Consider the following 23,681-nt stretch of genomic DNA (forward strand, 5'->3'; position numbering starts at 1 on the left):
TCCAGACGGTGGTCCTCTCTAGGGGTATTTATAGCCAGAGAAGGGCATCTTAGAGGCAGGAAGTAAAAGTCACAAACCCTGGTTCCAATTTATCACAGACAGGATGATCTCAATAACTACAGCATTTGCAAGAGGGTTTGTTTAACAAAGACAGGAGGCTCCAAATGAATGAAAGAGAGCCGACCGTGGACTGAACACAGTTCATCTGTTTCCAGCTCTTTTCTGCCTAAGTCAAGCTCAACCAACTCTATTTTTCTCACACGCAGGGCAGGCGCAGGGCAAGGGCATCCTGCCTCCTGGCACTCTGGATTCCCTGAGCCTGGCCTTACTGGGATCAGGAGCTCTGCCAATGGAGAGGCCTCACACAGCACTCGGAATGAGTTGGGGGGAGAGAGGTGGTAGTCACAGCCGCCTCTGCTGTGTCCCACGCATGACTTTGAATGCAATCACCAAACTAGGTTACATCCCCCCAAAACGAGGGATGTCTGGAGGGATGGAACCCAGGGATGGGGAACTCTAAGGAAAAGCCTTCTGGAAGAGCAGCCCTCACCTTCCATTATTGTATAAGCAGGGCCCAGCCGTACAGACAGATGGCTCCAGGGCTTCCGGAGGGAGAGGCTGAGGGTTACCGGGCTTTGTCCTGGCCTGGTCTCCCAGGAGAACTGTTGCTGGGCTTTGAGAAGCCCAGGAAATGGGTTTTCCTCAGTGGCCATGTTTGTGTACATGTGTGTGGCAGGCAAGGGCTGGGGAGGGGATGTAAACATTTACAAGTACTCTGTTGTCTCTCAAAGCCGGACTTGATTCCCTAAGGCCCTGAGGCCCGCCAGTTCTGGGGTGACTGAGACAAAAAGAAATTCTCGCTGAGCCACAACTTTCTCTGCCTGACTTTCTCTCACTCAGATTCACGGCATTTGTGACGTCAGCACTTTCCCTGCACACCAGTCAGTCACTGGACTCTGGCAGTCTCCAACTTTGGTCTCGTCCCTGTTTGCACCGGACCTACACCCTCCAGCCAGCCCTCGTCTGTTCACGTACCTTCTAGCACGTCCTTCCCTGACATTGCTTTCCTCCAGCCTCTCCTCTGAAGGCTCCCTACTGTCCTCTCAGTCACATCCTTTTACTTGACCCTGAAGGGCAGAAGCTGGGCCTCAGTGCCCTGCATGCAATCCGTGTTCAGGTCACAAAGAAGCCTTGATGGAGAAGAGGGTGCAGGATTGAGGAGCAGAGGGGAAGGTCTGCCCTTGTTCACCCTGGTTTGGAAGCCAGGATGGGCCCCACAGACAGAGGGAATCGAGTGCTAAAGAAGAATCGTGTGCAAGAGGAATTCTGACTGCTGGAAAGAGACAAGGACACGGGGCAATGAGAATAGGAAGCAGGGAAATAGAGAGATAGAGAGGCTGGGTTGTGAAGAGAAGACGGGGTGCCTGAAGCTCCGTAGTCTGTTGGGATGGCATCCAGGGAACCAGGGGGGGAGGAAGCATCTGTTAGAGAACTATCCAGCCTCTCGCGCCATCCCTGTGGACAGACATGGAGTCAGTGAGAACACACTGCAGGAGGGATGGTCAGCCTTTCACACCCCAGCAGGTTGGGGACCCTGTGGTCTCCGTTTTACACACAAGAAACCCAAGGCCAGACTGGGTGAGATTAAAGAATTTAGAGGATGGATGGCTCAGTGGGCAGAGGGCACACTTGACATGTTGGGGTGCTGGGTTTGATTCCTGGAACCCCATGGACACCCCAGCACAGTCAGGAGCAACCTCAAAGCCCAGAGCTGGGAGTAACTCCTAAATTCTGCTGGCTGTGGCCCCCAAACAAAGAATGGAAAAAATAAGCCCAGGGTCGAGATGTGCACTTGCCTTACATGTGAGTTTTATTCCCAGCACTTCAAAAAGAAAATGAGGGGTCGGAGCAATAGTGCCTGGGTTCAATCTGGGGATGAACCCATATGGTCCCCCAAGTACCACTGGGAGTAATTCCTGAGTACAGAGCCAGGAGTAACCCCTGAGCATCACTAGGTGTGACCCAAAAAGGGAAAAAAAAGGAAAAGAAAATGAAAGAACTTAACTTGTGGGGGTTAGGGGGTACATTCAAGCAGGCACAGGCAGTAAAGACTCAGAGCTGGGATTAAGCTCAGGGCTTGGATTTGTGCAGCTCAGCAGAGAACGCAACACCAAGAAAAGACCCCCAACAGAAATGATTATTAGGGTCTAGTAGAAAGATCCCACACAGATCCACAAGTCTGGAAAACTGTGACATGTTTTTATTTGGAGGGGGATGGAGGTGGGTGGAAATACACCCACTCAGACGCCACTCCCTAACCATTGATGGGGAGGGGGTCCACTCAGGGATCCTGCAGTGTTCAGGGACCATGTGGTCAAGTGCTGGAGCTGAACCTTGGCCTCCTGCTTGCAAAAGCATGTGTTTGACCCATTGGGTCAACTTCCTGCCCCCATGGAATGGTTTTTAAAGTCACTTGGAGTTGTGGAAGATGAGCTGAGTGGAGACTAGAGCCTTAGCCAAGGCTAACATTGTCCGCACCTAGCTCCCTTATCCCTCCCTCTGCCCTGAATCCTCAGAACTTGCTGTACTTTAGTGTAACCCCTTGTTCACAGCACGTACACATCAATTTAAGAAAGGGGAGTAAAACCTGGGTACAGCAAACAACTGCACTCATCTGAAAGAGGGTTTAACCCAGGGAGGGTTTTGGTGCCTCAGGATTTGACCTGGAATTGTGTCCTGAATGCCTATTAGCGCTCCAGCAGCTCCCAGCAATCCCCATCTTGACCTCTAGGTGGCGCTGAAACCTTACACTGACGTCCTAGATTTGGGCACTGCCCATGCCCAGGGAAAAAGTTCTTCCCATTCCAGATGCCTGTTCAAGCTCATCTCCTGCGGTCAGTTCTCCCAAGTACAAGGGGGTTGAAATTGTTATCATCTTTCTTTTTTTGTGGTGCTGGGGATGGAACAAGGGGCCTCATACACATATTCTCTACCCCGAGTGACATCCTAGCTTGCTATATTCTTTCTACCTTCTGCTCTGTCACAGTTCCTTGGCCTCCTCTAAGGAGAAATAGGTGGGTCAACCCCACCTTCCCATTTCTGCCTGGGACTTCCCAAAGCAAGCAGTGCACCCTTTCTTTTTGGAGCTCAAATAGCGGGAGTGCATGTGTGCACGGAGCCCTGATTTCCTCCCCTGGCACTACATGTTCTCTAATGAAAGAGACCAGCACCCACCCCCCCGCAACACGCACACACACAGTCCCCATCTGGAGTGGCCCAAAACAGCAGCAGCATCTAACTGAAAAGATCATATAATAAATTGAGCGATAGCACAGTGGTAGGGTGTTTGCCTTGCACACCGGCCGAGCTGAGTTCGATTCCTCCGCCCCCACACGGCAAAGCCTGGCAAGCTACCCGTGATGCATTCAATATACCAAACACAGTAACAACAAGTCTCACAATGGAGACGTTACTGGGCCCACTCGAGCAAATCGATGAATAACAGGAGGACAGTCTACAATGCTACAGTGCTACAATTCATTTTAAAATGCAAGCTTCAAAATGATCAAAACAATGATATCCACATACTTCAAAACATAGATACTTTTTAATTGCCATAGACAATTAAAATAATGGGTATGGTCCTTCATCCACTCTCTAACCCAGCAGGCATGTGCGGTTTTTGCAGATTCCCTTCCCCAGCCCCCTATACCAGCTGTTCTGATAGTGCTTAGAACTGTGGCTAGTTTCCCATTATAAAATGGGAAAGAATTCTTCACCCATTCGTTCTGTAAGCACTTAGGCTAGTTACTAGGTAGGTCACTGGCAGAGGCCCTGGGGATGGCAAGGAATTAGACAAGAGTTTCTTCTGGCTGAGCGCCCACCCCACGAGTAAGCTCCTGGAATGCCAGGTGCTGTTAAGTTCTTGGAAGAAAAATAGAGCAAGAAGTGGGATGGGCAGGATGGGCAGGTTTGGAACATGTTCGTGCTCAAGAGAAATGGCACTGAGTAGAAGTGGCACTGAGGAGAAACTTCAAATGTGGAGAGCAAACAGCAGAGGAGTAAATGGGGGGGGAGGGGCAGTAGATAGTCAGCTTGCTGCCTCCCACCCCATCCTCCCTATCCTCCAGGAAGGGAGTGTTTGTGTGTGTGTGTGTGTGTGTGTGTGTGTGTGACAGTGTGAATGTGTATGTAAATGTGACTGCATGTGTGGCTATGTGACTCTCAGTGTATTGAGTGTGTGTATTGGGGAGGGGGCGTGAATATGACTGTGAATGCCTGTGCATGTAGCTGTGTGACTGTCCGAGCGTGCATGTGTGTATGTGACTGTGTATGCGTATGTGAGTCACATTGTGTATTCGAATGTGAGTGTATGAGAGTGTAAATGTGACTGGATGTGGCTATTATGTGAATGTGACTGTGTGGCTTTGTCACTATCAGTGTGTGTGTGTGTGTGTGTGTGTGTATGAGAGGGAGAGAGAGAGAGACCCTATGAATGTAAATGTGACTGGATATGGCTACTGTGTAAATGTGACTGTGTGTGGCTGTGCAACTATCAGTGTGTGTGTGTGTGTGTGTGTGTGACCGTGTATGAGAGTGTAAATGTGACTGGATGTGGCTATTGTGTGAGTGTGGCTGCGTGTGGCTGTGTGGACCATCAGAGAGAGAGAGAGAGTGTGTGTGTGTGTGTGTGTGCTGGGGGCGCGGAACCCCTCCCCAGACCCCACCCTTCTCCCCTCTCCGGCCCCCCCAGCACGCAGACAGCCGCCCCTCCGCCCCGGAGCCTGGCTGAGTCGCTGGTAAAGTTTACGCGGCTCAAAGTGACGCAAAAATTCTTGCCGCGCTCTTTGGCGGCCGCTATCTAGAGATCAGACCTCGTGAGGGGCCGCGAGTACAAATACGGCCGCCCGGCTCCGGCGCGCCACAGGCAGCAGCCGCCGTGCGTCGAGGGCGCGAGGGTCGCCCCGCCGGCCGCGGAGAGCCCGAGAGCCCGAGAGCCCGAGAGCCCGAGCAGGTGGGTCGGCTTCTCCTCCGGCGGCCTCCCCGCGCCTCTTGCAGAACTTCGTTCCCGGGCAGCGGCGAGCGCGCGGGCGGCGGGCGGCGGGCGGCGGGCGCGGGGCGCGGGGCGCGGGGCGCGGGGCGCGGGGCGCGGGCGGACGGGCGCGGGCTCGGGCGGGGGTCGGGCCGGGGTTCGGGCGGGGAGACTCCCCCAGGGACGCCCGGCGCCCGCCCGGCGCCCGAGAGAGCGGCCCTGAGCTTCTCCCCGCGGCTCGCCGGGGCGTGACTCTGGCCATCGCGTGCGCCGAGCGTTCGGCAGAGGCGCTCCTGCCCGAGAGGCCCGTTGACATACATGCTCAGACGCCTAGAAAAATCTCCGAGTGACACTCCGGGGCCGGCCGCCTCGGCGCGGTCCTTCCCGACCGTCTCGGAGACGCCAACTCCCACGAGCGGTTGGAGCCGGGGGAAGTGGGTAAGCCGTGCATCGCTTTCTAAATAAAACAAACAAACAAACAAATAAATAAATAAATGACTGCCTTCAAATCCAGTTCTGAAAAATAGATCCCTGGGGCTGAACAATAAGAGAAGAGCGCATTTCCTCTTGCCCTGGATCTTCTTGGCTAGATTGAATTTCTTTTTCATTTGGGGTTCCTGGGAATTTTGAGAGGGCTAGGATTTCCGAGGCAGACGTTACAAAGGCTGGTGCGTGTGGGTCTTTTTATGATCAATTTTGTTCAAAAGAGAAAAAAAAATTTTTTGAACCGGGTCCCTGGTCTACTTATGACCTGCTAGCTCTTACCACAAAATCTAATATTAAATGTGTTTTGCCTTCCGTGACATAGAGGAAATGTCTAAGAAGTCTTAGAAGGCAAATTTGGGAACTTGTGTTTCATGAGATGGAGGGGCATGAATGTTTGGGTTTTCAGGAGTGCATGAGGCGCATGGGCTTGATTCTGTTCTCTGACCTGCTGCCCAGAGGTACATTTAATTCCTGCAGACTCTGGCTGGGTTGGCCGCTTCCGTAGTGCAGGAGAGGCAGGTTCTTAAGGGGTTTGTGCAAATTAAGCAAGTCCTTTGGAGGGATACATCTCCTCTCCTTTCCACTCTTCTCCCTTTCCTCTCCTCTCTTTCTCCTTCATCTTCTCCTCCTCCTCCTTCTCTTCCTTTTCCTTTTCCTTTTTCTTTCTCTCCTCTCCCTTTCCTCCTATCCTCATCCCACCGACCAGAGTGAATTGAAACTTCATTCTCAAGTCACTTCAATGCTGATGAGTGGCTCAGGACATTTCGGGGATGTAACTACCAGCCCAGATTCAAACCCATTTCTTTCCATCTCCTTGGAAAGAAATAGAAATACTAAGGATGGTCAGGGGGCGGAGGTAGGATGGGTATGGAGTAATGGAGAAGATTTAATGGACTCACAAAACCTCAAATTCCTCTGGGGAGAGAGGAGGCGTCTAGGATTGTCTGAGCATTTTGATGAAACTCAGAGAAGGAGTTTCGTAGATGTGCAAGGTGAGGATAGACTGACGATGCGTTCCTGGAGGGATTGTCTCTTACAAACTGTACCCCACACTCTGCTCTTCCAAAGAGAAACATAGGTACTTCCCAACACAAAGCCAGCAAAGCACTGTTCCTTCTCCTTCATTCCCAATAAAATGCTTTTATTTGAGAGGACAGGGCTGCCTGAAGTTTAATTTTAATTTGACTTTAATGAATCAACAGGATGTGGTCATGACTTGACATTTTTTCCCTTTCCTAAAGATGCCCATGGCATCTTTTGATGCAGGCACTTTTCTGCCATTTTAAGGAAACATCACAGACCTCAACCATTCCTAGAAACTCTCCCCTGAGACTTGGTCTTTGGCTAAGAGGTTGGGCTGATAACACCATGTCCTGTCCCTCTAACTCATTCTGTAACTGCTCCCTGAATTCTCTGCACTAAACAAACTTGAGTTGAAATAAAGGAGAAAAATGATAGAATGTCAGGACCCTCTGCCCTAATGTTCCAGATCTTGCCATCAAGATTCTCCTCCTGTTAGAGTTTCTCTCTAAGGTAGAGTCTTTGCACAATCTGACACTTGAGGCTGCACCTTAGTCATGTCCAAACCACAGTGGGGTTCATCTCCCCATCTTTGTGAGAGTCCCCAATGCCATACGGTGGAAATGGCTGCCCTCAGCAGCTTAGCTTTAGACCGGTGAGATTTTTCTTCCCCGGACACTGAGCTTGTGCCAGTCAGTTTCATTGTCCTGAAGTTTGTGGGGTACCACAAACAGACACCCGGGGTGCAAGTTTCAAAGGCCTGAGGAAGGGTTCATTTCTCCATACTTGAAGCAGGTTGACTCACCTTGCCTTTGGGGATATTTGATTTCTGAGCTTATTCCGGTCAAATAGAGCCTGGAGAAGGAAGAGAATCATCCTTCTAGAGGGATGTGGTGGAAAATAGATGAAATGATCCCTTTCAAGAGGCATGCTGCAAAGGGCTTTCCATGGGCAGAAGCAGACAAAGTGAAGTGCTTCCATGGATGGCACGAAACTCCTTATTTCTAGGCAGAATGCAAATACTCTGGGGTCTCCATGCAGAAATGATGGCTTAACCTCAGCTCTGCCTGCCCAGGGGCCATCCCTCCAGCCTGACCTTTGTCAGCACTGGTCGCTGGGAAGATGAGCACTCAGTTATCAACCCGCTAACCCTCTGTAAATGCAAAGTTCTCTTTGCCCTGTGCTTAATGGAATGGGGAAGGCAAGTGAGGAGAATGGGGTGGGTGGGAGGCAGCCAGGCGGCCTTGTTGCTCTTCCTTCTAGTTCCCCTGGAACCTGGCCGCAGCTCCCCCACTGCCACTGTGTTTTGCACCCAGGGTAGCTAGGGGGGACGCAAGCCATGGGACTGGAGGGCGCACTCTTTGCCCCAGAAGCCCTTGTGCTGCCAAGTCCTCACTGAGATAAAGCCCAGCCATGTAAAGCGAAGACAACAACGTCCTGGGCAGCTGGGTGGCCAGGGCTTCGAGATGCTGACAAGTGGCCCAGGGAGAGGGGAAGATCTCCTTGTACCTGAGATTATTTGCAGAGGGCAGGCAAGAGGTGAGATAGGGCCGAGCGTCTGGGAGCGACACTCACTGCTCAGAGAGTGTTGTGTGCTGGGAAAATCCAGTGCTGTGGCTGGTGGGTGAGCTGGGAGGGGCAGCACTTGAACCCTCAGCTGGCTTGTCCCTTCTGGAGTATTTCTGTTGGGTCTTTCTGGGCATTTGAAGGAAAGAAAGAACCTTTTATTCCCTTTGTTAGCGAGCTGCTGAATAAAATGAAAATAAACTGAACCGTGCTCTTTCACTAAGGGATTCCTTAATATTAGGGGGTGGCAGAGCTTTCTAGAAGGATTTGCTCAAGCTTGCCTGAGGTCTAGGGGTGCCTAAGGACTCAGTCAGGCCTAGAATCTGAGTCTCCTATACTTCTGTTCTTCCCTCCACTCATCATGTTGTTTTTAAAATGCAAATCAAATTAGCTGGCTCCTTCTCTTGTTTAAGGAGAGGCACTGGGGAGGCCAGAGAGGAGAGGAGAGGGGAGGGGAGAGCAGGGAGAGGAGAGACTCTTGGGGCTCCCCTTTGCTGACAGCTCACAGAAGTGGCTGGGTCGGAGGCTTCCCAGCCTGGTCTGTGCAAAGAGCTAGAATTCCCCCACTCCCAACCCTACCCCAATGGCCACTGTTTTTCTTTTTGAAAAATTTCAACTGAAAACTCAGAGAAATGATCCAGTGAATCCTCATCCAGATCCACCAGTCTTAACATCATTCCACATGTGCCCACACGCCTATAGGATGATCTCATGCTTGCATATTTAATATATATAACTTGATATGTTGTATATAATACCTGACATGACACAATAATTATGTACTTTAGAAATGCATCTATTTGGTGAACCCTTAGAATTTCTAGACACCCACATGTATTGCTCCTGAAAACTTCAGCACTGACTACTTAGAAGACCATTTTCCTATACAACCAATTCCAGCCCCTTTCTTACTGTAACACATTAGTGAAATACTATTATCAAACATACAGTGTAAGGCTGGAGCAATTATATTGCAGGTAGGGTGCTTGTCTTGCACATGGCTGACCTGGGTTCAATCTCTGGAATCCCATATGGTCCCCTGAGCCCCACAAGGAATGATCCCTAAATGCAGAGCCAGGAGTAAGCCTTGGCTGGGTGTGGCCCCCAAACAAAACAAAGCAAAAAATAAACATAAAGCACACCATCAAATTTCTCATACTACCTTTGTCACTTACAGGGTTGCTTTCTGGGATGAAACTCCCAGCGATCAGAGATTTCTCATATCTTGCCTTCATCTCAGTGCATAGCTGAGCTCTTGACCAATCTTGGCAATGCGGGACTGATCTTCCATGAATGTCCAGAGAATGTGTGTAATTCAGTAAAGCACATTCAGAACTTCTTGATCTGTGAGAAGAGGCCCCATCAGTTCAAGCTGCAGCATCCAAATCACAGACATCCTGGGGCACCCCAGGCTTTGTGTACTCTGCTGCTGACCCCATTTTTTTCCTTCCCACTTTGTTCTCTCCTCCTGACTTCCCCCCACTACACACATAGAAACGGGCCCACCTCCCCCAATCCTTTCATCTCCATCAGATCTCATTCCACTCCAGACTCCTCTCTTCTCTCCTCCTCCCACCTCTTCCTCTGCCACCACACGAAATCCGCCCTCATTTCACAATATCATATCCCCACTCTGGTTTTCCTCTGACCTTTCCCTGCTCCCACTCTTGACTCTGTTTGTGGATCTAAGCGTATCTGGGGTGTTTTTTTTTTAGTTAATTTAATTTTTTTTTTTTGCCACACCTGAAAGTACTTTAGGGGCTACATTTAACACAGTGCTTAGGGATAACTCTGAGCAGTGCCCAGAGGACTATGTGACACCAGAAATTGAACCCAGGCCTCTGGCATAGAACACATGTTTTGTTTTTACACCTGGAAGTGCTCAAGACTAAATCCCGGCTATGTAATCAGGCTTCACTCCCCCTGAAGAGCTTGGGGAACCATATGGGTCTGGGGATAAAACCTGGGTCAGGAGAATACAAGACAATCACTTAACCTACTATACCCTCTCTCCTGCTCTGCATATGAACAATGTGCTGGGTTAACTCTCCAGCTCTCATATCTGTTTTTTTAAATTTTATTTTATTTTGGTTTTGAGGCCACACGTGGCTGTACTCAGGGCTTCCTCTTGGCTGTGCTCAGGTATCACTCTTTGATGGTTCTGGGGGACATAAGAGGTACTAGAGATCAAACCCTGTGCAAGACAAGTGCCTGGAGAGATAGAATCTGGTGTTCTGTCTCTCCAGCCCTCATACCTGTTTTGAAATAGTCATAGTGATATATCTGTGAAAAGGAAAAGAAAGTTTGTACCTGAAAATGCTCCCATGTTTTTAATATTGATTTTTTTAAATTTTGGGGCCACACCTGGCAATGCTCAGAGGTTATTTCTGTTCTGCACTCAGAGATCACTCCTGGTGGTGGTCAGGGGACCATATAGGATGCTGGGGATGGAACCCGGGTTGGCCATGTGCAAGGCAAATGCCCTACCTGCTGTACTGTTGCTCCAGTCTCTTATCTTGATTTCTGTGGATAGCATAGAACTCTTTCTATGGTTCCTACACAACTAATTCTAGCCCTTTGCTCACAACTTGTGTTATAACAATGGCAGTTGTTTACAAGGTGTAAGTGATACTGTAATCCTGCTTGACAAAGCATGTCACCCATTCAGGGTGCCCAAGTTTCTTTCCCAGAGTTGTTCACCTTGAAACATATTCCAGCCATGGAAGGAGAGCAGCTTCGGTGGCAGCAAGTAGTTGTAAGTTGTGAAGATAGTTCAAAGTAATAAGTCTGTGTGAATGTCTAAATTTCTCTAACAGTACCTACAAGACTTGCCCACCAAATCTACATAAGAGTCTCTTTCTTTCCTTGTCCTTCTCTCCTCAAATTAAATTTTCTCAAGAGCCAGAATGTTAAGTAAATAACTTCCAATCCATTTCGTTGTCATCCTGTTTTATAGTATTTAGCAAGCCTCTGCCCTGCAACTCTCATTTAAGATATTTTCCTATTTTATGATTCAACTCAGATTTTGGAAGCAGTTTGGGATGTTAATAATCTTTATCACATTTATTTCAGAAGGTAGAAAATATATTTCAAGTTCCAAGTAAACAACTCGGCAATGAATGTTTGGAACATAGACCATTGACAGACCTGCCTGCTAGTACTTGTTTCAGTCTAAAGCACACTGTGAGTGCTTTTTTAACCCTAGAAGTTCCAGTCTTTTCCACCTCATAATCTAGTAAAAGCAGTATTGTGGGACTATTGAACACTGCTTGGGAATCTCCGCCTGCAAAAAAAAAAAAAAAAGAATGTTTTCTGGGGAGCCTCTTGCTGCCCTCCAAGGCACTGCAGATCTTCCTAATGGGTGAAGAGAGAGTGGTGGTGGGTTCTGAGAATGAGGTCTGGAGAAAAAAAAATGTGAAGTCTATCCTGAAACTCCAGGCTGCCTGCCTGCTGGTTCCTGGCCTGTGAGACCCAGAGTCAACATCTGCAGGGACCAGCAGGGTTCAGGCACCATCAGCCGCCATGCAAGACACTTTGCTGTCAGGTGGCTACAAAGCAGATACACAGATAGGAGACATGACGGGCTATAACACATGCCAATCAAGAGGGAGAGGCCAGTGAAGAGTGAGAGGAGCAACAGACTCTTGCCAGCAGCTTTGTGGAGAGACGAATGGAAAAGTAAGTCAGGCTTCAGTGAGTGCAGGCTAATAAAAGGGAGTGAAGGTGTAGGGTGGGGATGCATGAGACATGCTTGGGGGCCCAGCTGTCCCTGGTTACCTGGGTGCTTGTTGAAAATGCTGCACCTTGCACAAATCTCTTAAATTCGCATCTCTGGGCAAAGAGCCCGGGAACCCGCCGTTGACAAGTTTCCCAGGTGATACCAGGCCTCTGGTTGAGATGAACTAGCACGTACATTGAGGGCTCCCCATGAAGGGAATGGAGACCTGAGCATCTGGCTCAAACTACTCATTCATAGTGCTGTGAATTACAGGTCATTTAGCCTTGGAAGCCTCAGGTTTTTTGTTTGTTTGGTTGTTTTTTTGTTTGTTTGTTTGCTTATTTGCTTTTTGGGTCACACCCAGTGATGCTCAGGGGTTCCTCCTGGCTCTGCATTCAGGAATTACTCCTGGTGGTTCTCGGGGGAACATATGGGATGTCAAGGATCAAACCCCAGTCAGCCGTATGCAAGACAAATGCCCTACCCGCTATACTATCGCTCTGGCCCCAGGAGACCTCAGTTTCCTTTCCTGACTGAGCTGAGAAGTACAAAAACTCTAGGTTGTGCAGGTAGGGTTGTGGGGTGGACTCATTTGTCCTACTTCCCACAGCCCCTCACTGTGCTAAGTATTTATTGGGCTTTAACTGAATTCCCACAACAGCCTCTAGGAAGGAGGATTTTATAGTGCATGAGGGAGAAGTGAGCTGTTTTGGACTATACTCCTTGGTGCTCGGACCTCACTCCTTGTGGTGTTTAAGGAACTATATGTGGTGCCTGAGATCAAATTGGAGTCTCTATACAAAGCAAGTGCCTTAACCGCTATACTATCTCTTTAGCCCTAGGAGGACTTAGGTTTTTTTTAAATATAGGAGGACAAGGAAGCCCAGAGAGGTTAAGCGAACTGCCCAAAGACACACAGGCTGATCTTCAAGTGGTGGATCTGGCATTCTAGTACAAATCTACGAGACAAGAGAGCTGTGGTTTGTGGACACATGGAAACTCTTAAGTGGTGACTCAGAAGAGGTGTTAAGTTGAGGCTTGAACATTCATGTTCACCAGAGGAGGACTTTTTATGCCTGTCTCTGCCAAATCCAATTTTTAAAGTCAAAATAAATAAACTGCTGTACTTTTGCCAGTCTCTGTGGTGATCTCAGCCCCATAAATGGCTGATCCTTTATAATTTACACTCCAGTTACAGAGCAGCTTTGACTTTCTCCTCTTCCGGGCAGGGGAAATTCTGGTTAGAGATCCTTTTCCCTGGGGAATGGCCCTGAACATTTTTGCCTATTTAATTTTCAAAAACATTCAACTAACTCATCCCAGGAATTTTTTTATAGAGGTATCATGATTTACTAGAATGTTTTGGCCTGCACTGAGACTGTGCCACACCTTGTACTAGAGTGTCTGTCGCCCTCCACCACAGTCCCTGCGTCCCTTCACACACCCCAGAGCAGGGGGTTTCTGAATAAAGACACAACTCTATGTGTAGGGCTCATTTCTCTCCTGCAAGTCCCCAATCAGGCAGATTTTCTCTCCCTCCATTTATATCATAGAGTCTCCATTTTAATATTGGTTGATTGATTGATCTGGGGCCACACCTGGTGATGCTCAGGGCTTACTCCTGACTGTGCTCAGGGATCACTCCTGGCGGGGCTCTAGGGATTATGTGGGATACCAGGGATAGAACCCAGGTCGGCCACGTGTAAGGCAATATAAAGCAAGCACTGTACGCACTGTACTAGCTCTCCTTCCCCTAGAGTCTCCATTTTTAAAGCCTGTGGTCCCCACAGTTTCCAGTCCCCACAGAGAAGCCAACCAACTCCTCTGCAGAGCAGCCGCCATCTCACACAGTAAAGCCCCAGAACCCGAGGGCCTGAGACAAAGGGCTCGGGAACAGAAGTTGCCAGTAGCAAGAAAAAGAAAATCTTTCTTTCCTGCAGAAGCTGTGGAGTAAAGAATGTGGGGCTCAGCCAGCATATCTGGGGAGCAGATATCTGACTGCCAGTGGGCGCCGCTGTTCGCCGCCTGTCAGTTTTTCTCAGGCATTGATCTGGTCCTGTGAAGGCAGGATCGTGGCTTGCCCAGAGACTGGCATAGAGCAGGTGCACAGCAGGTGGCTCTGAATGAATGCTAGGGCCAGATTCCCTGTTAACTACAGGAGTAGCACCAGGGACCTTGGTCATTCCTGTCATCTGAAATAGGTGCCTCGGAGGGAACTTTGGACTCCCTGTGAATAGGAAATGCAAATTGCCACTTGGCTATATGACCTGTAATCAGTCTTATCTCAGTGGTAAACACATAATCCATGGTGCATTTTGTTTTATTTTTGGAGATGGAAATTGAGTGTCCTAAGAAATAAAAACCCACTTTCATCTCAACACACACACACACACACACACACACACACACACACAACCACACACACAGTCAAAGTACAAAATTTCTAGTTTCTGCCTAGATGGTCTTCAGACAAATCGGGTCCCGGGTGTTTCCAAAGGGCTGGGCGGTTTTATGACTAATAACTGTAATTACATGCTTATTCACAAACTGGTTCCCCTGGCTATTGAGGCAGGGTGTGTGGAAAGAGGAAATGGAGACTTGATCAGGAGTTTAAATAGAAACAGACCTTCCTAGGAGGTTGGAGGTGGTGGGAACTGGCAGGAACATGAGCAGAGAGTAGATCTTAGCCCATTAACCACATCTGTGGGAACTTGGGGATGAGGTCCCTACCCGTAAGCTATTATTTCTTGGCACCACCCACAGCCTGTTCCCTGCTCAGCCCGCAGCAGGGTACACATCAGGAGTGCAGAAGAAGGTTATAGGGCTTTTTTCTGGCCCTGGCGAAACTTATAGTCCCCTGGGGACAATCTAAGCTCTAAATTAGCCTCCCTGCAGTCTTTCTACCCAGGAGGATTGGAAAACCTTGTTTGGGAACAGGGAGGAGGCTTGAAGGCTGCAGCACAAGTCTTGTGTGTGGACGCCTTGAGTCCATCTCCAGCACCATATGGCCTTCCTGGCGTAACCTTGATGCATTGATGTCCCCAACTTCTCCTCCCCAGCACTGCTGAGCCCGACAGCAGTGCATTGCTGGCTTCAGCACTGACCCTTCAGGTCTATGCAGCTGAGTTAAATATCCTCAGGACAGGTCCTAGAGCACTGCTGGAGAGCACCCTCCCATAAAATAAAATAAATAAAGTATAGTTTTCAGGCCAGGAAAACAGCTCAAGTGGTAGAGCACAGGACATGCATGTGTGAGGCTCTAGATTTGAAATTTGGCGCTGCAGGCCTAATCCCACCAGTAGCTCTGGTGGCCCTGGTGACCTTTCTTTCCCCTACCCCCAGCAACTTCCAGCATAAATACCTAATTAATACTCCTGGGCCAAATGTGGTCCTGTTAGGGGAAGACGTTTCCAGACAGCATTTCTTCGTTCTTCATTGTTTTCATCGGGAGAAACTCTAGTAAAACTTGGCTGGGTGGTATCAGCCAGAGGTTGGGGGTGCTGAGGGCCAGTAGGGCCACACCCAGTGTGGCTTTAGGGAGGGGATGTGCGGTGCAGGGTTCAAACTCGGAGTCCTGTCCCCCTGCCTCTCCTGACAGCAAGCTCAAAAATTGGCTTTGGAGCCAGAGTGGGAGTGCAGGGAGAGATAGGAGAGATAGTTCCCTTGCCTTGCACATAGCCAACCCCAGTTCAATGTTTGGCATTCGGTCCCTCCAAGCCCTGCCACGAGAGATCCTAAGCACAGATCCAGGAGTATGCCCTGAGCACCTCTGGGTATGGCCCCAAATATCCCCTCAACAAAATTTAAAAAAAAATAAACAAATAAGTTGACTGACCTTAACAACTCTTGCTTCTAAAATGCTGGGTCAGCTTGCTCCCAGCCATCATTAGCTGCTGGACTCAGTCATAGAGGCTGCTCAGGGCTCTGTAGAATCAGAAAAGTGAGGAAGAGACCTGGGAGGGAGGTATATGTCACATGCTGTAGGCACCTGGGGACGCAGACACGCAGACGTAGGTCTCTGGTCCTTGGCTGGCCTGGGGGCTGGGAGGACCTTCCCTGTAGGAGAGGCGCAGAGATACAGCAGCCTGTCTCCTGCCTGTTTGTGCTGTAGAGGAATGTGGCTTAGCTGTCTGCACTCCCAGTTTTATGAGTGGGGGTGGGGACATACTGGGAGAACCCCATAAAGCAGAGCTGGAGGGACAGACTGAACTCAGCTACCAGCCAAGGGAACCTTTTAATTAGTTTCCTGGCTACTATTTTAATTGATAACAATTAAGAAATAAAAAGGTACTGGGGGCTACTTCAGAAAACAGTTTCTTCATAATGGCTCAGAACCAAAAGAGAGAATCGGGACTTCTAGTTGCTACATCTCACAATTGCCAAGAAATAAAGATCAGATTCTTTGAGGGTGGACCCTCCCCCAAAACACACATTGCCCCCCAGATGTTTACCAAACACCCCTCCACATATACACGCCACTTTTCATTCTCTCTGCAGGATGCCTTAGGGCAGAGAGTAAATAAAATCTAGAACAAACCCCTGGGCTCTGCTGCCCTGTTGTGGAGACAGGCTTTCCAGAGACTGCAGTAGGACAGGCCCTGGCTGACGCAGGGGATCCCCAGATGCTGTCAGTGAGAGGAGAGTGTGTATAAGGACACTTCCTATGTCGAACTGGGAAGGCGGGGAAAGGAAGGTCAAGAGGGGCTCTGATTGTGGGCAGACTCTTATCTGCTGGGTGCCATCTGGCCCAGTGTGATAAAGCTCTTTATCTCTGCCATCTGGTCTTCAAGTTCTTCAGCATTTAATGTGGAGACTGTGACCGGAGGGAAATGCAGTGGCCTCCTTCAAACATCCACCCTGTCAAATTCAGGTTACGCTTGGCTGTGCACTCACTCTTCGTAAGTGAGGCCTTGAGTTTGATCCCAGCACCATCACCGAAATAGATAGGTATTATTGGCATCTCCTCATTTTTTTTTCTCTCTAAAAGACAATAAAATAGACCCTGGCACAATTAAGAGGGAGGACATTTTGGTGGAGTTGGAACCTTGGGTACATGAAATCCTGTCATCAACAGTATTGCAAACTACAGTGCCTCAAACAAAAGCATCAAAATAACTTTAAAGAATTCCCTTGAAGGAGTGATAGAGGGGTAATTTCTGAGCACAGCTGGGTGTGCCCCCCCCACAAAATCCCTTATATTCCAGGGAAAACAGGGGTTTGGAGGACTGGTCAATGGTTGAAACTAACCACAAATGTGTGGGACTGAAGGTAGGTAAGATAGAGAAGAGACCAGTATGACAATAATAGAGGGGAATGATCACAGAGGATAAGATCTGAGGGTTAAAAGTAGGTAAGGGATATTCTGGATAACCTTTCAGTATCAATATTGCAAGCCACAATGCCCAAAAGGAGAGGGATGGGAGGGGGAGGGAGGGAGAGAAAGAAAGAGGGAGGGAGGGAGAGAGAGAGAGAGAGAGAGAGAGAGAGAGAGAGAGAGAGAGAGAGAGAGAGAGAGAGAAGAAAAGCGCCTGTCATCTTGCCATAGAGGCTAGAGGAAGGCAGGAGATTATTGGGGGTGATGGGAAGAAATCTGGGGACACTAGTGCTGGGAAATGTACACTGGTGGAGGAATGGATGCCGGAATACTGTATGACTGAAATCCATTCATGAAAGCTTTGTAATGGTCTATCTCAGTGATTCAATAAAAAAAAAAAAAGTTTAAAAAAAATTCCCTTGAAGGGGTCAGAGAGCTAGTACAGTGAGTAGGGTGCTTGTCTTACATGAAGCTAAGCCAGGTTCAATTTCTGGTACCCCTTAGGGTCCCCCTGTTTGCCCCACCAGGAGTGATCCCTGAGTTCAGATCCAGGAGCTAGCATGACTAAATGTGGCCCCCAAAACAAAACAAAACAAAAAATTTCTTGGGCATCACTCAGTGGCAAAAAGCACGTGCTTTGCAAGCTGAGTGCCACACTCAGGGCTGAGTGTGGTCCTGGCAGCGTTGCTGTTTGGGATCTTCAGTATCACTCCTGAAGGATGTGCGGGCCCGAGACTGTAAGTGTGACCTTCCACAAAGTGTGTGACCACCACAGCGAGAGTACACAGGCACTGCTACACATGCATGCAGCCAGGTCATCACTGCAACAACACCAGGGAAGGAGAAATTACTTGGTTTTAAAATTTCCTTGGGGTAGGAATGTAGAGAGTGACCGACCCAGGTTCACTCTCCAGCAGTTCAGTCCTGAGTCTGCCAGAAATGATACCTGAGTGCCGAGCTAGGAGTAAGTCCTGAGCACTGCCAGGTGTGGGCCCAAACCAAAAGAAATTAAAAATAAAATAAAAAGTCCCTGAGAAGGACTTTAAATGTGGCTCGGTGGTAGAGCACATGTTTGAATGTGTGAGATGCCCTGAGTTATTGGGACATTGAAAAAAAAAAACAGTCCCTTGGCCTGATGATTGGTTAGTTACTGTTGATGAGAAGACATGTGGTTATTTTGTAAGTCCATCAAATTTTGGAGCCAGAGGTAACATAGGGCACTTGCCTTGCATGTGACGACTCTGGTTCAATCCCTTGCACCACATGGTCCTCAGGAGCAACCCCCAACCACAGAGCCAGAAATATCCCACAAACATTATTTATTAGGTATGACCTAATACCCTCCCCCAACAAAAGTTCATAAAGTCTAATTGAGGTCCAAGGCAAGGGGCACCCCAGAGAGTCTGAACAACAGCATAAAAAAAGAACAGATCACTCTTCGTCAGAAAAGTCCTATTCTGTGAGAATTATTTGAGATTGGGTAGAGTTGGGTTTGGACCAAATAGACCCACACCTGCCCCCTTACTTACACACACACACACACACACACACACACACACACACACACAAGCTGAATAGCTGAATAGAGCTGATTTCTCTCTGATTATTTTAGGCATTATTTTAGGAAACAATTTCTCATAAATTTTTATTTTTCACTTTACAAGAAAATAAACTTAGAACTCTATCTGTATCCCCTAGTATTTGTGGTGAATCTGTGCCAATATTTCTGCACACAGTCATCGGAGGGACCCTGTGACGTCGTGGTCTAAATTTTCACTCACTACATTATTGTCTTTGTATTTCCATGAGTGGGGAGTTGAGTCATGGGCTGAACTGAAAGTGCCACCGGGTGCTGTTCTGATTTGTTCCCACCCTTGGCTGTCCTTCACGGCTGCACTTGGAGAATCAGACTTAGAGGGATGCAGTAATAGCCGCATTCCACCCCTGGGCACCTTTTCTTAGGTACCATGTTGTCTGAGCCAGCAGAAGCATGCTTTAGCTCCCAGACTGTTTCAAGAGTTCAGACAGTTTAGACCAGCAGAAATTAAATTAGCTGAAAAGTCTTGGCTGCTTACAAACTTTATAACAGGTCACAGTTTTAAAGTCCAAAAGGGCTCAGATTTCTATCCCGTTTGACATCTCAGACCTCATTCCAGATGAGAACAAGTTGTGCAGACTTCCCTGCAGCCCCGGACACAGACGTGATTTGAAGGCCTTTGGCAGCCCAGCACCACGGAGGGGTTTGGGGGTGGAGACCTGCGCCAGGCTGGCACCTGTATCCTCAGTGCTCTTCGCCCCAGCACTCTCGGCAAGCATGAGAGGTGACTTTGCCTGCCCACTGCTGCAAATGGCAAATGGATTAGCAACAGGAGTTGCTGGAGAGGGGAGCAGGAATGGTGAGCAGCGTTACCGCTGACAGCCAGAGGAGCTGTGGGGACGTATAAGGAACACAGGAAGGTGAAACACATGTGCTCTGGAAACAGCTGGAAGCTGCTAGAACCTGCCCAGCAATTTCTAAGATCTGGGCTGCAGAAAGAGTGAAGAAATTCCATAGCTCAAAAATCTAGGGGTGCTTCCAAAAGGGTGGCCTCCCCCCTCTATCTTTTGCATTTTCCTCTTTAAAAAGTGATCGCTACAGCTGAAGTGATGATCTACTTGCAGACAGAAGCAGGACAGAGTCAGTGCTCTGGGAAACTTTATGGAAGCTTTTCTTCCATTCTGAGTTACTGCTAATTTCCAGGGTGAGAGTCTAGTGTCTTAAAGTGAAGTAAATGCTTTGTTCTTAAATAAACCCTGCACAAAATCTTGGTGATTAGTGCCTATTTGTGTTTGTTTGTTTGATTTGTTTTCCCCTTTGAAAATTACTTGATTATGATTTGATATCTTGTATAAGCTGTACTGATGTAGTTGAATTCATTGACTCTCATAGAAAATGTCTCACTTTTACTGGATCAGTGTGAAACCCTATGAATGCAGGAAAGGTGTCTGATAAGTAAGTACTGAAGTCAACTAAGATGCCTCTCTGTGTGTCTTTCCAGCAGGGCTGTGATCTCATCGATACCCAGCTACAAAGAGCCACAGAACTTAGTTCCGGTCCTCAGCAGATGGGCATCAGCAGCACCTACTAGCCAGCAAGATGGAGACCACGCCCCTAAGTTCCCAGAAGGAGCCGGCCGTGGGCATGGATGGAGATGATTGTCAGGAGAACGGAGTTCTACAGAAGGGTGTCCCTGGCCCTGGGGACAAGGCAGAGCCAGGCCAAATCTCCAATGGTTACTCAGCGGTTCCCAGCCCGGGTGCAGGAGATGGCGTTCAGCACTCTGCCCCCACGGCCACCACTGCCCTAGTGGCTGAGTCTCAGCCTGGGGAGCGGGAGACATGGGGCAAGAAGGTGGATTTCCTCCTCTCAGTTATTGGCTACGCCGTGGACCTGGGCAACGTCTGGCGCTTTCCCTACATCTGTTACCAGAATGGAGGGGGTCAGTACCATGGGCTATGAGGGGAGGCCTGTGGACCCTTTTGGAAAGCCAGAGGATCAATCAGTGCTATCTGTTTTGTTTGACTGATGCATTTCTAAACACAACTGCTTACTTTCGAGATATCTAAGAAGAAGCAGATTCCCCAGTACCCCAAACTTGAAGTTAGCATGTTTGATGCTCTCTGGGTTATGAAGCACCTTCTGTGTAGAAGGGTCCAGAGGGTTTAGCTCTACTTGAGGAAAACTGGGAGGTAATTCCAGGGTCCCAGAGCTGGGCTTGGCACACAGGGCCTTTGGACTCTGTGTGAGGTCCCAGATGGGTGTCAGCTCAGGTCCAGAGTCTTAAATTATCAATCTGGATAGGGTCCAGGACTGAGCCCAGGTGTGGTAGGGCATTAATGCCAACCCTTATCCTCACAGGGATGTATGTTATATTCCTTACAAGAGTGTCCAGGTTTTGAGGTCAGAGACTATTTCTCTGTGTGTGGAGGGGGCCAGGGGGATATGAAGGGGTGGAGGGGGGCGGAGTACAGGTCTTTTACATGCGAAGCATGCCCTGAGACACATCTCTAGCCCTGGGGCCGTCTCTTGCTCCTGCTTCTGCCCCTAGTTCCTTGAGAGCAGTTTGCTTATAAATTATCAAAGAGAGCAGGTTCCTGTAGGCATAGAAGCCCAGGGAGAGTGGAGCAGGGGATAGACTGGTGTGGCATCTCTTATTCAGACTAGACTTGCTATCTGAATAGGAAAAGGAAGAGAAATGAGAATCAGTTCAGTTCATATTTAAAACAACAGGTGCTTCGGCAACCGATTTTATAGAGCTGCTAGTCACAATCCATTTGTGTCACCTTCTTTTCCTTGGTGGCCTGGCACAGAGTTCGCTGAATTTACTGCATCTCCAAAGGCATTTGTGCCATGGGACTTTGAGGACGCTGTTTCCTGCCTGGAAGGAGGGGAAAGTTGGAGGCTCCTATCTCCTGCCTGGGAGGATCACCTTTAGCCTGTATTCTCGACGAGGTGCCGGGTGCCCTGGGAAGTTTCCCGCACCACCCCCCCACCCCCCACTGGAAAGCCAGCCACATCAAGGCATTTTGGGAGAACAGCACCATGAAAACACAACCTAGTTTTCTTTCAGCCAGACTTACCTGCTTAGCTGTTCTGAGGGTCTGTAACTTAATGTTTCTGGGTTTAGGGCCAAAGCATAGTACACATAGTACAGTGGGTAGGGTGTTTGTCTTGTCCTCGACCAAACCTGGCATCCCATATAGTCCCCCAAGTACCATCAGGTATAATTCCTGAGTGCAAAGCCAGGAGTAACCCTGAGCACAAGTGGCTGTGCTGTTCCCCTCTCCCCCCTGCCCTGAAAAAAAGGTGTTTGGTTTTAGAGCCCTTGATGGAAGGGAGTGTGATTAGGCAACAGTCACAGCTGTTGCATTTTTACGATGAAACTTGGGTTGCTAAGGAGCAATCCCCAACCTGACATTTTCCAATTCAGCCAGGAGACACTAGCACCTTCCTGCACACCGCAGCTCAGAGGGTTTGTGTCTGTCACCAGCTACCCTTTTCAGCCACACCTGAGGGGCGGGGGGAAGGTCCTGACTTGGTGGAATTGTGGGAATATAACCTGACATCAATGATCAAGTGTCTGCAGGCAGGGCTAATACAGAAGAACAAAGATCCGAGTTCAGTGACTAGTGGATTGTCTTAGCTGTTGTACAGTTTGTCATAGGAAGTCTCTTCCGGGGTCCCAAATGTGGATCCAGGTATTGGGTGCATAAGAATCATCTGGGGGGAAAAAAGAATCATCTGGGGAGAGCCAGGAAGGTTGGTTTTACACCCTTACCTGGAGCTTCTGCTTCAGGGGGGGTTGCCTGTGTGTGTGTGTGTGTGTGTGTGTGTGTGTGTGTGTGTGTGTGTGTGTGTTGAGGGAAGCCTACCAAATGGTGCTAAAGAGGTGGTCTGGGGAGTTCCACCAGCAATTCTCTGCTACACAGATTGGTCCAGTGCAAGGGCCTGAGAAGGCAATACTCCACGGGTTCTGCAGTGTTGAGGGTATCTGGACCACCCCAGTACCAGTGGGGACCCCCAGGGCCACAGAGATGCATCCAGGGATGCACCCGGCAATGCTCAGGGTACCCTGTGGTGCCAGGATTCACACATGAACCCTAACCACTGAACAATCTCCCAGCCCACTGAGTGTGGTTTTAAGCTCAGCAGAGACAGTCTGGGAAACTCTGACATGTGAGAGGGAATGATCTGAAGTCCAGGGCCTCAGCTGGTTCGGGGCCTGACCTGTGACCCCCCCAGGCGCACTTCCTTCCCACTTGCTCCCTGCCTCCCACCCCAGCTTGCTTCCTCGGCACCCTCCACCCACTGCATAAAGCCCAGGGGTGCATGTGTGAGGTCACTCACTGCTGGCTGACTCTGCAACACGAGCTCCGGTTCTTGGTTGTCCCTGGGATCCTCATGTGTTGGGCTGTTCCAGAAATCTGTCCTGTGTCCACAGACAGTGCAAATGTCTTTCATCTACCTCAGGTGCCTTCCTCCTCCCTTACACCATCATGGCCATTTTTGGAGGAATCCCTCTCTTCTACATGGAGCTTGCACTGGGCCAGTATCATCGAAATGGCTGCATTTCCGTATGGAAGAAAATCTGCCCCATCTTCAAAGGTATCTTACAGGTTTGGGGTGGGAGGGGGTCCTCCAAGGCTGCGTGATTTCTCTCAGTCCTGGGATCTGAGGCCTTCTGCAATCAGGCCTGAAGGGGAGCTCATGGAAGTCTGCTTTTGACTCTTCAAGTGGCATAGATTGTTGCAGGGAAATAATAGATAGGAGTTAGAGATAAGCTACAGCACATAGAAAACATTTATTTTATTTCTGGGGGCACCAGAACAATACTCAGTAGTGCTTGAGGTGGGGTTGTTAAACCTGAGGCTCTGCATGGTCATATGCCCAGGACTTTGTGTTGTTTCCGTGACCCCTCTGCTCTCTACTTTTATTTATTTATTTGGTGGGGGGTGGGGGGTGTCACACATGGCTGTGCTCGGGGCTTACTCCTAGTCCTGAGCTC

The 23,681-nt window shown here is 49.0% G+C and overlaps 1 protein-coding gene across 2 annotated transcripts in view; it reads left to right on the forward strand.

Moving 5' to 3' along the window:
• The first annotated feature begins 4,941 nt into the window (after positions 1 to 4,941).
• The window catches only part of SLC6A4 (solute carrier family 6 member 4), a 36,724-nt gene continuing 17,984 nt past the window's right edge, over positions 4,942 to 23,681 (forward strand). The window contains exons 1-3 of one of the 2 annotated variants that reach the window (XM_056127349.1): positions 4,942 to 5,014; positions 20,175 to 20,615; positions 23,147 to 23,281. In XM_056127349.1, the coding sequence (XP_055983324.1) occupies positions 20,273 to 20,615; positions 23,147 to 23,281 (478 nt within the window). In that variant the 5' untranslated portion in view covers positions 4,942 to 5,014; positions 20,175 to 20,272. The remainder of the gene's footprint in view (positions 5,015 to 20,174; positions 20,616 to 23,146; positions 23,282 to 23,681) is intronic. The other variant, XM_056127350.1, reaches the window with a different exon arrangement.

The sequence above is a fragment of the Sorex fumeus genome, unplaced genomic scaffold, assembly GCF_029834395.1.
Source record: "Sorex fumeus unplaced genomic scaffold, SorFum_2.1 ptg000063l, whole genome shotgun sequence".
Classification (NCBI taxonomy): Eukaryota; Metazoa; Chordata; class Mammalia; order Eulipotyphla; family Soricidae; genus Sorex; species Sorex fumeus.